Source organism: Coturnix japonica, chromosome 1 (assembly GCF_001577835.2).
Source record: "Coturnix japonica isolate 7356 chromosome 1, Coturnix japonica 2.1, whole genome shotgun sequence".
In the NCBI taxonomy this organism is placed as follows: Eukaryota; Metazoa; Chordata; class Aves; order Galliformes; family Phasianidae; genus Coturnix; species Coturnix japonica.
The window spans coordinates 165,630,873-165,644,236 of NC_029516.1; the positions used below are offsets into that span (position 1 = coordinate 165,630,873).

A 13,364-nucleotide genomic window follows, 5' to 3' on the forward strand; every position below is an offset into this window, starting at 1 on the left:
GAGCAGGGCAAGTATCTTCTCTCTGGAGACAGGTGACAGGATGAGAGGAAATGGCCTCAAGTTTGGGTTGGATGTTAGGAAACACTTCTTTACAGAAAGGGTAGTAAGTACTGGAATAAGCTCCCCAAGGAGGTAGTTGAATCGCCATCCCTGGATGTGTTTAAGAGCCGTTTGGATGTGGTGCCCAGAGATATGATTTAGCAGAGTGTTGTTAGAGTGAGGGTACTATGGTTAGGCTGCGGTTGGACTTGATCTCTGAGGTCTTTTCCAACCTGAGTGATTCTAGAATTCTATGATTCTTTACTGTGTTTTGCAGCACATAGTGGAGGTGCTGTCCCTGGAGCCACAGGGATGCAGCACCGGTGAGACAGCTCTGTGTTCTCCAGAAAAGGGTGTCTGCACCTCCAGACTTTACAGTCAGCCTCAGACTGGACTGGTATTGCTCATCCATTTGCAAACACATGCTACAGGGTGTTGCAATAAATCCTACCTGCAGAGACCACAAAAAAATTAAAAACATAAGGCAATTGAAAGGTGGGTGAAATGCTTGACTCCAGGTAGTGGCCTATACACACTGAGCACATGTTGGAATGGTTGCTGACATGCTCGTTAGTCTGTCTGATATGTGATGCCTGCTCCATGAGCAGTAACTAGCTGCGGGTGGCAGCGAGGACAAGAAAGCAATCCACAGGCAGAGCAGCATGCAGGATAAATACCTGGCCTATCAGCAGTGCTCTGCAAACTACAGTATGCAGGATACAGCTCAGGTTGAGTCCAGAGCTCCACATCTGTAACATTCGGTACCAGTATGTGCATGACTGCATAAGAAAGGCAATTAAGTGGCATAAAAAAGTATCGGAGGCCCACTGATCATTAGCTTCTGCTTCTATAAGATGTGTGGGTTGCAAGGCAAAAGTATTCTCTGGGTGTCATCAGCCAGCAAAGAACCACACCGTGGGTGAATGAGGATAACCACTCTGATCAGGTTAACCTCAAGTACACTGAGGCTCTCTCTGGGTTTTGTCTGGTTTCCAGTTTTGACAGCACAGGCATCATGCATCAGTGGGATCAAATCTGTGCATGTGCGCTGTGACCGTCTTGTAACAGATGTTCTCACAACCACAAGCAGCTCTAGCTCCAGCTCACAGCCACAGCACGTTGTTCTTCATCAGTCTCTCTGTGTGTGCCAAAGCTCTCGCTGTTTCTGACCTCATACTTTATCAGCTGATGGAGCTTGACAAAAGGGATACATGCCACCTCCAATGTGATTTGGTGATCATACATCACAGTGGGATCTCATCAGTAACAATCTGCCCTTCCGAAGGCACTGAGAATCTTTTATCAGCTGCCCACTGCCCTTAAGCTGCACATCAAGGAGACAAGAGAACTTAATAAATCTGAGAGCCGTTTTAATGAATCAAAGGGAGAGATGAGAGTGTCTCTTGTGTGTGGTTTTTAGAACAATTATGGGATTGAGTCAAGCTGCAAATTTTTGGACCCACTGATGTGGACTAGTAGAGAAGAAAGCACAGTGTGTGAAGCTGCCACTGCCTGGAGTTATTTAGTGTGTTGGCTAACAGGGCACAGGCAGTGATACAGGAACACATGAGTAATTTGAGGAAAATATGGGTGATCCAGAGCTCCAGCAAGGAGAGTGAGTTTAATGTCGGTGATGAAGTGGAGGACAAGGGCACCATTTTTGAAAGGTATTAGGGCAGCCCTCCCTCTGTATTTACAGGGCTTTCAAAAAACTCTGTTGTTTGATGGAGAAGAGTGGGAAGGAGGGGAATGTCTGATGAGCTGTACGATGGAAGGGCAGGGTATGATAAAGACTGCAGCAAGAGATCATGCCTTCTTAGAATCATCAGAGCACACAGCCTTTCCCTTTGACTAATGTAGAAGAAGAACTGTTTATCTGCTCTGGCACACAGTGTCCCAGCTATGTTTGGTCAAAGAGTTATAGACGACGACCAAACATCCCCACAAGATCCATATAAGCAGGGGACAGAGTGAGGCTGATTGACTGTGCAGCAGTAAAGCCAAGGAGTTCCAGGACTGGGATGCTTGTAAAATCTAGCACATTCATCTATCATACACCAGATGCATGCACTACATGCACACATTCAGCTAGAACGCCTTTACTCTACAGACATGTAGTTTAAATATAATGGATGCATACACTATCTTTCATGTTGAAGGACAGAGACAAAATTTTACTTCCCCTCACTTGTTTTATGTAGTACATAAAATTGTCCCCTTTGCTTTGTAGTCTTCACAACTTTTCACCTCTAAATGCCTAAAGAATCATAGAATAATTGAATCAAAGAATGGATTGAGTTGGAAGGGACCTCAAAGATCATCAAGTGCCAACTACCCTACTGCATGTAGGGCCACCAACTCCCAACTAGATGCCCAGGCCCCCATTCAGCCTGGCCTTTAACACCTCCAGGGATGGGGCACCCACAGACTCTCTGGGCAGCCTGTTCCAGCACCCCACTACTCTCCTGGAAAAGAACTTGCCCCTGATATCCAACCCAAATCTTCCCTCCTTCAACTGAAAACCATTTCCCCTTGTCTTGTTATTATCTACCCTTTCAAAGAGTTGACTCCCCTCCTGTTTATAGGCTCCCTTTAGGTACTGGAAGGCTGCAATGAGGTCACCCTGCAGCCTTCTCTTCTCCGGGCTAAACAAGCCCAGCTCCCTCAGTCTGTCTTTGTAGTAGACGTGCTCCAGCCCCCTGATCATTGTGGACATCCTCTGAAGCCTCTCCAACAGCTCAGTGTCTTCCTTGTGTTGAGGGTACACCTGGACACAGTACTCCAGATGAAGCCTCATGAGAGCAGAGTAGAGAGGGACAATCACTTCCCTGTCCCTGCTGGCCACTCCTCTTCAGGTAAGAAAGAAAGGCTATTTATTTTATATCAGTTATAAACGAGTCTTGTGAATTTTCCTTAATTGGTTTTGGTTATGTCAGGGCCTTTAGTTAATTCTCCATCACTTCCACCAGCCCTGAGGTAACTCACTTCCCAGGGAGAAAATTCTGCCTGACTTTGAAAACGTGCTATTGCTGAGCACAGAGACTCGCTGAGCAGCCTGGTAGTTCTTTTCAGCGGCAGGAGAGATCCAGGAGGTGATTAGCTTTGTTCTCATTTACAAAGCACCAGAGAGAGTTTCTAAAGGGTTTCACAGGCCCTGGGGATAAGGCCAAGAACAAAACAGGGCAATGAAAAGCAAATAGCGCACTTCATCAATAAACTACATAGAGATGCCACATCAATGGCAAATTAGGAAGAAAAGAAGGCACTCTAATACTTTCACATAGCAAAGGGGGCTTGTATATTGTTTTTACTCCTACTTGACTTCTTTTAAACAACTGTGCTGCTATCAAACTACATACGCAGTGGGAACGAAGGTAACTGCAACTCACCATAAGGGTATCAGTCTGATAAGATTGGAAAGCGAGACATACACGGCTCTGTACCACTTCCACAATAGCGACCTTTGCTAAGGGTTAACGCCTTCAGGAACTCAGTCCTGAGAGGGACTGGGAAGGGACTGAAGAACAGAGAAAAGGCAGCCAGGAGTTATGTGACCGCTTACCAGAGATGCAGATCTGCTGCTGCTGCTTCAGCAGCCCCTGCCAGCCCGTGTTCTAGGCTGAAAAGGAAAATAAAGAAATAAGTGAATAAATGAAAGGACTAGACAAACTCATCTGGCAATTCAGGGACTTTTTCTGAAGTTAAAAAAGAAAACCAAAACAGCGGGGAAAAAAATTGCTTTGACAAAGCTGTGTTTTCAAGTTTAAACCAGCTTCAAACCATCCCACATCGAGCTTGCTCAACAGCAGCTGAAAGACACTAAAGGGAAGAGCAGGGGAGGGAATTTCACAGCAGCTTAATGCTGTCTCAGACGGGGCTGCTGCAATACGGCTTCAACATCCTGCTTGCCCTCACCAGTTTGCAAGTGACTCGAAGTGCTTTGGACTTACATCCAGTGACAGGAGCAAACTGGGAAACAGCAGGAGGAGGTACATCAACTGACTTACTCTTTGGAGAGCAAATGGGTGATGAGTAACCATTTTACATCCATAGAACATTCAGATTTGTAGAGGATTTATGACGTTTTGAGTTACTGTTTCAAGCATGGATGTCCCCTGGGAGTCATATTTGTGACACTGGGTGTTCTCTTGCCTCTACCAACAGACTGCTGACTAGCAGGCTTTACTGAAACCCTCCTGCTTGCTAACAGTGCTTTGGCTTCTTGTCTGCCTCATAGAACCTTTGTCAAAACAGCTAATGTGTTCAAAAGACACTGTGAGAGGGAAGCATCAGCTGCAGTTCCTCCTGAGTCTTTGTAAATAATGTTAAGAGCTCTTCTCTTGCTCATCAAACTGCTCCAATATGAGGCCTCACAGCACAGAGCAGAGGGGCAGGATCACCTCCCTCACCCTGATGGCCACACTGCTTTGGATGCAGCCTAGGATACGGCTGGTTCTCTGGGCTGTAAGGGTGCATTGCTGGCTCATACACAGCTTGCCATCAGTCAGTACCCCAAAGTCCTTTTCAGCAGGGCTGTGCTCAATCCTTATACCCCTTGCTTGCCAAAGCCCAGTTGCAGGCCTTACACTCGGCTTTGTTGATCCCTTAGGGGGGAAGTTCTTCACTAGGAGAGTGGTTAGGCCCAAGGAGGTTGTGGATGCCCTGTCCTTGGAGGTGTTCAAGACCAGGTTGGACGGGGCCCTGGGCAACCTGATCTAGTAAATGTGTATGTTTGGTGGCCCTGCCAGGCAGGGGGGGTTGGAACTACATGATCCTTGAGGTCCCTTCCAACTCGGGTCATTCTGTGATTCTGTGATTCCGTGATTCTGTGATTCTGTGATTCTGTGATCCCTATGAGGTTCACCTGGACCCACTGCTGGATCCTGTCGAGGTCTCCTTGGATGACATCTCATCTCTCTGGAGCATCATCAGTAAACTTGCTAAGGGTGCAGACCCCACTGTCAGCGTCTTTGGCGAAGACCTTAAACAGCGCTGACCCTGACACCACGGCGGCTCTCGGTGACGCCCGTAACCGCTATCCCTCACCGACCTCACCGGGCTGCGGTCGCTGAGAGGCGGGCAGGCTGCGGCAAAGGGAGCGGCAGCGCTCGGTATCGCCCCGCCTCGGCCCGCCCTCCCCGCTCAGCACGCCGGGCCGGCATGGCCGCCTCCATCCCCGCTCTCGGCTGACGGCCGCCCGTCCCGGGGCCGCCCCGCAGCCCGGCATGGAGGAGAGCTCCAGCTGCGAGAGCCTCGGCGCCGGGCGGGCGGTGGCAGCGCGGCCGCCCAGCGGCGATTCCCTGTCCAGGTAACGGCCCCCGCGGGCAGCTCCAGCTCCTCAGGGCTGGGCCTGAAGGGCCGTCCCGCTGCACGGAGCCGTGGCGGGGCGGGGGGAGAACATCGGTGCCGCCGTTCTCCATCAGTGCTGAATGCTGCTCGGGGCGGCTGAGCCCTGTGCCGTCTTATTAACAGGAGCGAAGGTCGTGGGGTTTGTTGAATCCGTGTCGTTTTGTCCCCCGACAGCCTTAGGAGAGCCTGATTTTTTATTTTTTTATTTTACTCTTAATGACATTTTAATGCTGCGTGGGTGATTTCCGAGAGGAAATTACCTCTGCGAGGCTTCCTGCGTCTCGCAGGGTGTGGGAGAGGTGTGGATGCCGTGACTCAGAAGCACATCTTGCGAGGCTGTGAGGGTGGGGCACAGGGAGGACGGACGATGCCCCGGAGGCTGGAGGGGTCCTGCCACGTTCTGGCTGCCCTCTGTGCCCAGGTTGAATGGCCATAAGGATCTCTCAGTCCTGCTGGCATGGCTCGGAGGCCAGGTCATACTGGAAACGTGCAAGGATAGCGACTGCACGTCCTCCATCCCTTTGATACCTTCTGTGTAGCCTCTGGGGCTTCCTGTGGGTCCTTCTGAAGTATTTCCTGCTCCAGGCTGACCAAACCCAGTCCATCCTTATGGGGGAGGTGGTCCAGCCCCCACCCTCTCAGTGGTCTCTCCTGAGCTCCCCTCCAGTGCCTTTAGGGAGATAGAAACTGTATGCAGATCCCAGAAGCACATCAATGAGCACTGAGTTGAGGAGGCGGACCTTTCCCTGCATCTCCTGGTGCTTCCCCTGTGCCTTCATCCCAGGGTGACATTGACTTCTGCTCTGCTGTGCCACCCAGCAGGACCCCCAGGCAGGCAGTGCCCACTCTGCATCGATAGCGCATCCTTCTCATGTCCTCTGTGACCATTTCACTCTGCTTCATCAAGCTCTTCTGTTTTCTGTATCTGTTTCCATAGTGTGCTTTACCTGCCAGATGCCGTTTCTCTTTTTCCTCACTTCCCCAGTATAATTCTCGTCCACTCTCTGCATCAGCTGGGGCAGCTTGGACCCATCTGAAGGTCAGTCACTGTACAGGAAACTGGGACCTGCAGTCATGGAAACACAGCTTACCTTGGAAGAACCTTACTCAGCAGCATGCCCTGTACAGATGGAAGCACTGGGAGATGGAGGTGGTAAATCTGTCTCTGCTGAGCATGCACAGGACTGTCCTCCAAGTCCTGAAAAGGCCTTAACTTGAACAGTTTTCTTGGGGTATTAAGAAGCTTATCTGATAACCTTCAGAATTTCAAGTCTCTGCTCCAACATCTCGATGCAAATACCCTGAAACATATTTGTATGGTTGAATGTATTTTACATTCAACATACAATATATTTATTTTCATCCCTTTCTTATTGTGGTCTGTAAGGTAGGACAGCTTTGAGTTCTGAGCCCTTGGTAAGGCACAGCTGGTAGAGTTTACCATTGGAAAGGTTGCTCACGTGAATAAGGACCTTAAAAAACACACGTGTTAGAATGTTTGTCATTTGGTTGTGCAAATGGGATGTTGGTGACGTCTGATAGTGGAGGTTGCTTTGATGTTTCAGTAGACCTGAGTGATGGTCTGGGGCTTCTGGGGGACTGATAAATACCTTTTCACTGTGCTAAGTAATAGTTTGGAAAGACTCTCTGTGAAATTAATTAAATTAAAAGGTGATATCAAATTGTAGGTGACATTAAAGGTGATAAGGCATTTTGTTTGTGTTGTGATTCCATGTCTTAGTCTCCAAATGAACAAATCTCTGTGTGCTTCCATAAAAAACGTTTGAAAAACATATTAAAGCTCAGTCTGAACAACAGACAAGTAGAATGGCCAGGAGTCTCTCTGTTAGGTCCACTGAAGGTGAATTTGTACTGCCTGTGCAGAAGCGTGGATGTGATTGTACAGGAAGGAAATTGCTGCAGGAGATGTCGGTGATTTTTCAACCTCAGTCTAAAATGACAGACAGAGATAAGGCAGTGGGCAGATGTTTCCTGCCAGCGTGACTGTAGCGATGTTTGATGTTCCCACTTTCTGGTTGCTTGTTACCACCTCTCTGCTGGCAGTTATGCTCCGTAGAGGTCTGCGGGCGCAGTGAATCCTGTGCGCTGTGCTTCATGCTGAAGCATATGAAAACAATCACGCTCCTTGTCCTTAGCGTTTGCAGGGGTAACTCAGAAAACATAAGCTCTGTGTAAATCAGTGCAGCGAGGTCTGTTGAAGCAATAGCTCCACGAGGTATGAACTCCGTTCATCTCAAATAAGGTCCTGTCAATACCTGCTCTGATTTAAGGCTATGTTGAAGGAATTCTTTCCCCACAGATGAGAGTGATGCTGGAAGGAGTTGGATCTGTAAGCTGTTGGCTGAGGAGGGCTCGCTAGCACCACATTGCTACCAGATGTGTGTGATTTGCTGATGGAGTTGTTTTGTGATGAGTCATTGAAGTTAGAGTTTGAAAAGGAAGGGTTTTTGCCAGTTCTGGCATTCAGTGAAATGCGAGTAGCTGTCTTTTTCTTCCTGGACTTTGAGAGCACTTCTTGCTTTTGATTTCTTCTATGCGTGCAGCAGGATTTCTGAGAGTTGTTGCCATTGAAGACAAGTATGTTGCTTGCTGAGTGCTGATAATGAACTGATTCTTTGTATCTGAGAAAATAAACGCTATGCCTAGAAGCAGTTAGCAGCTCCCAGCACACTCATTATTATTAATTTTAATATAGGAGTGATAATTTATAACACTTACTTGCAACTAAGGCCCATTTTGAGATAGATTATTTTTTTCTCAAGTACTGCATATTGTGAAGATAAGGAATAGTTTTGTTTACGTGACTCGCAGAATGAGGAGAGTCTGTTGTTGGGGTCAGAGGATTCAGGTAGAAAACTGATAAAATAAAGCTGTGGAGTCTTTTTGGGTGAACATTTGCAGTGCATTTGTGAGGAGAAACTCTGACCTTTGAAGAATACGAGAATTGCTTTTAGTAGCAGACTTTGGCATCCACATTTCAGTTCCTGCTTCTCTTGGCTTATGAGACCTTCAGCCATACAAGTTTCCCTTTTGGGCACACACAGATTCCTTTGTCCAGATTCTAAACATTCAATAAAAGTGCACATGTTCTTTCTTTTTCTTTTTCTTTTTTTTTATAAGTGTGTTTTCTATTTGAGAATACAAAATGCAGTTGACATTCACCTGTTTCTTGCATTCTAATTCATGTTAAATTATTGGTTAGAGGCCTTATGAGAATTTGGGGTGCCACAGCTTTAGCTGCCATACAAATACAGAAAGAGCTGATTTCTGCATTGGAGAGCCAGGGCTGCTCTATTTTTACCAGTGCCTGGCGGGTTGCTGTACTGAGCTCTTGGACGTTCAGTAGAGCACTGTGGCTCCTTGCTGAGAGATGGAGCGAAGAGCGAGAAAGTCTAAGAATGAGATGAAAAACTGCTGCGGAGAGATGAGGCCAGATCTGACAGCTGATGAGGAATAGAGTGAGGCTGAGAACACGGCCCTCTGGGGTCCTATCAGGCACTGCCTTTTCTGAAGAGAGATGGTGCTATTATGTTGACTAATAGTCTGTTTGCTAGACAGTTTTGAGTCTTACGCATAGTCCTGTAACTACAGGCTATTTACAGCAGGAACACAATTACAGAACCTGAATTGTAAGACTTGGGATGACCCAATGATGTCAGTGACACATTCCTATGTATTATCTGATTCTCCTCCTGCTCTGACTTCATTTATAGGTTAATACTGATCTTCAACAGGTTAATTATCTGTTTCTTATATTTTAATGGTTGCATTTCTTCTCTTCTTCTATTGTTTTTGACCAAAGGTAAGAAGTACATTTAGAAAGGTCATAACACCTCTGGAATGGCTCAGAAGAATCAATAGCCTGCAGCTTCTTTTTTGTTAACATTTTCCTGATGACCTGCTTTACTGTGAATGTTTTTTTAGTGTTGAAGGTATTAGGTGGTGTAAAAGAGACCTGATCCATACCCCAAAGAGCTTAAGTTACCTGAGAACTTAGTTGGGATGGGGGAAGAAAAGGGGAAGAGCCAGCATGCATTAGAAATGCATCAGAAGCTTTCCAGAGGTTGCCATGATCAGGTGTTATATACAAGGTGTAGTTGTATAAGAGGCCATGAAAAATATGATGCTGTAGTTTGTCCATGGGAAACCCATTCCACCATAAAGAAGAGGGTGATGGGAAGGTAATGAAGTGCTTCGCTTGTAGAGGTGTTAGGGATAATAACCCAGCAAAGGGAAGGTACAAAAAGGATATTGTCACGGTAATTACCCCAAGTCTTCATTTTTAACTGGAAAACATCTGGCTGTTTTATAGCCCCAGTAAGTAGGAGCTAATTGAAGAAAAATTCTGTGAAAGACAACAACAGAAAATCAGTGGAACTTTTCAAGTATTTGTTTTTCCTTTTCCTACCATCTGTAGTTTCCTTTGCCAGACAATGTTCTCACTCAGTAATTTTCCAGTGATTTCAAGGTAGCTCTTTTCCTTGCCTCTGTTGCCTTTCTGCTCCATGAATTCTTTTCCATTGCTTTCTAAGCCCTGATGTATTTAATGAAGAAAAACTGTTAGTAGTTTTCAAGTCCATAACCCCTTCAAAATGATATTCTAGTCATCTTGCTATCTATGCACAAATGCTCCCACTTGACAGACCTTGCCTTTCTATAGGCTTCTGGCAGTGCCTTGGGGACCACTAACGTTACATCACCCAATGGTACGGATTTGATCTGGATCAGGTGTGGGTACGATCATGTTTCTGCTGTCAGAGAGAACAAACTTAGGGTGTTTTTTTCTTCTTTATTCTGGGAAGATGGGCAACATCTGGTTAGAATAAAACAACAGTTTTATTTGGATTAATTCATTGTGAAGTAAAGAGCCTATGTCCTGGTACAAATTGTTACACTTGAAATATTGTTCATTGGTGAAAGGGCAGCGTGTCTTTATATAGCCAAAATTTATTGTTAGTGTAAATGAAATCTTGAAAGTCTAATCGTTATCAGTCTGGATGCGCTTGATACAGAAAAAGGAAGAACGATGAGTTACAAGTGTCATAGACTCAGGTTTTTAGTTTCAGCATCTCTTCCTGGTGCTGGGCTCACCCCTCTCCGATGCCTCTTGGTTCCAGGCTGATGGTGTTACTGTGGCCCTGGTGGATTTTACACAGTGCTCAGCATCTGGAGTCCTTTGCCAAGAAGAATGAGATTCACGTTGATGGTTTCTTCTTTCCAAAAATTATAATGGTAGAATGAATATACAACTTAGGTTTCTTGCATGTCTTACGTGATGTGTTTTTGTGCAAGTTGTTTTTGTTCATGTTTTTGTTTGTTAGTTTCCCTGGCACAAAAAGGCACTAATATGTGCATTATATAATATTTGAACTCCTAAACCACAGCCTCATTGGTTCCTCTTCCCTTACCTGAGAATAAAGAATTCTTGTTATATTAAGAGGCCCTATTGATTTTGATTCACACCAGTCCTTCTTAAAGACAAAGACTGCAAAGATGGATAGGACCAAACTCATCAGTTATTTCAGCAAAATCTGCGTGTGGATGAGCTGAAGCCAAGGAGTGAGTTGGTTGTGTACATCTATAGGAGCTGTCCCACAGGGAAGTGACTGAAACCTGTGCTACCAGAGATAGGCTGCTGAAAGATGATTGTCCAAATCAGCAGTTGGGACACCTTTAACAAGTAAAAACTGATCAGCATCGCTGGTAAAGAAATACATGGAATCCTCTGCTTCCATTTTACCCAAAGTGGCTTTTGGAGTAGGATTCTCTTGAAAATTCAAGCTATGTTCTTCATTCTAGTAGCAGACATTCCATTTTGACACTGACAGTGTTCTGTTGTGTATTTCACCTCCTGCTTTCATCTCTCATAAAGAAAAATACAGACCTCTTGGATAAACTTTCTCTCATCTCACTGCAGACCTCTCTGACGCACATCTGTGCCAGTCTCTGGATTTCTTTTTGTAGACAATGGGAATGAAGTAATTCATATCTTTTTCTTCCCAGCAACTGCAAGGAGAGCCTACAGTAATTCAAATGTGAACACCTACACAGAACTCTCTCCCCATCTTGTGTAAGGGTCAAAAAGTGTACTGAATTTGGCTTGTTCTCCACGCTGAAAAAGGAAGGAGCTATTAACTCGTGTTCTCCCTCTTTTCCATGTTAACTAAATCTGTTGGCAACTGAAAAGAGAACAGAGATTTATAGCCTGGTTTCCTCATGTAGCCATGTTTCCTCATGTATCAGTACACATCTGTCTGCTTTGTTCACTGTTAGTTTCTGTAACCTTTGGACAGTTTTAACTGCGTTTGTCAGAGGGGTAGAAGTAATAGCTAATATCACATTTTGCATTTAAGCAAAGGCGGAGGTGGCAAAGGTGTCTGTGTCAGTTCTTCCATTAGTGAAAATGCTTGTTTCTTTTTCAACATAATAAAATACCTTGATGAGAAAGATGTCATGAACATGTGGAAAATTCTCTTGAATCAGACTTCAGTCAAGTTGGAGAAATACAGAAATATATAACCTTTTGTCTCCGATTTTTTTGCATTTCCTTCTTTTCCTATGCTCTCTCTGGTCCCCGTGAAAGGCTCTGTGTTCTATTGAAAACAAAGCGTATACTAACTTCTCAGCCCCATAACTCATCATCTGGAAACTAGAGTGGGATCTAGTTTGGATTCCCTTATCTCTCCTAGTAGGTACCAAAAACCACTCTGCCCTCAGCAGGGTCAGTACACTTCACAAATAACTCAGCTGAGCAAAAATAGATGCCTACTCTGACAGATGAATCATTTTCTAGACTTCCTTGACTTGATTTCAGTTGAGTAATTGGGTACACAGACACCTATATAGCACGCACCAGAAGGAGCTGAACCTGTCCAACCTTGGTTGTTCCTACTCGTCGAGTTACTCAGATTTTAGCATACACTGACTTCTGTCAATACAAGTGGAAGTCTTAGGAAGAAGTGGCTAGTGGCTGATTACAGAAGATAAAACCACATTTCAGATGCACTGGAACTGATGTACAGAAAAAATTCAGATTAGCATGTAAACTTTTCATGCCTTGTATCATTGCAAGATGTACGACCTTTGTGTTCAACATGCACCTATGTGTGACTAGGGGGGTGAGCATGCAGAGCACTTCGGCTAATCTGCACTGTAACAGAAGCTGACGGCTGCTGAGCCCTTAGGAAACCAGGCTTTCTATTTAGAGAATAAATGGGATTGAGTTCTCGGGAAACTTGGACCCAGGTGTTGGTGTGGAACAAGGGGACTTGGATCATAATCTGCAGTGATGCTGGGCTCTCTGAAAATCATTACAGAATACAGGTGCTCAACATTTATGAAAACCTCCTGTGTTGTCTTAGTTTGAATTTCTGGAAATAAACCCCCCATGTTATTGAATACTTGTAGTATTTTAGCTTTGTGACTCCACCAGGGACCAACTTCATGCAGGGGCTGCATTGCTAACAGAATACTGTTGTTCCAGATCCTTTCTTTGAGCTGATTCTGGCCAAGCACACTGTTACAAAGTGCCTTTGAAAGCATATCAAGGTGTTACGCCACCTCATTTTTGCTAGGCAATGCATGACTCTTCAGATTGGCTGTATTTATATGTTCTTTCCTCCTTTCCATTATTTTGCAGTATGGGAACAACTCCTGTCATTGATGAGTAAATTGCTGGTATTTTTAATTCCCGTGGGTGTTTGGTTTGTTAGGGTGAGGGGGTTGTGTGGTATGTGTTTGAAAGAAAATCAGAACATTTCACAATACGCGTTGCTTTCTTACTAAGGTGTTTTTTAAACAGGGAGCTAAAAAAGAATCCGAAGAAGAAATGAGACAGCACATGAACTGTGGGAAGTATATATGTATTGTTTAAACCATACACAGCCAGCTCTTAGTTTGTAGATAGAGATAAGGCACTGCCAGAATACAAGTAGTAAAATAAATCTGTCTTTTTA

At 45.1% G+C, this 13,364-nt stretch overlaps 1 protein-coding gene across 1 annotated transcript in view; it reads left to right on the forward strand.

The window, feature by feature from the left end:
- Positions 1–5,164: 5,164 nt before the first annotated feature.
- Positions 5,165–13,364, forward strand: part of MTMR2 (myotubularin related protein 2) — a 55,476-nt gene continuing 47,276 nt past the window's right edge. Inside the window, exon 1 of the mRNA XM_015852285.2 lies at positions 5,165–5,347. Within this exon, the coding sequence (XP_015707771.1) occupies positions 5,265–5,347 (83 nt within the window). The 5' untranslated portion in view covers positions 5,165–5,264. The remainder of the gene's footprint in view (positions 5,348–13,364) is intronic.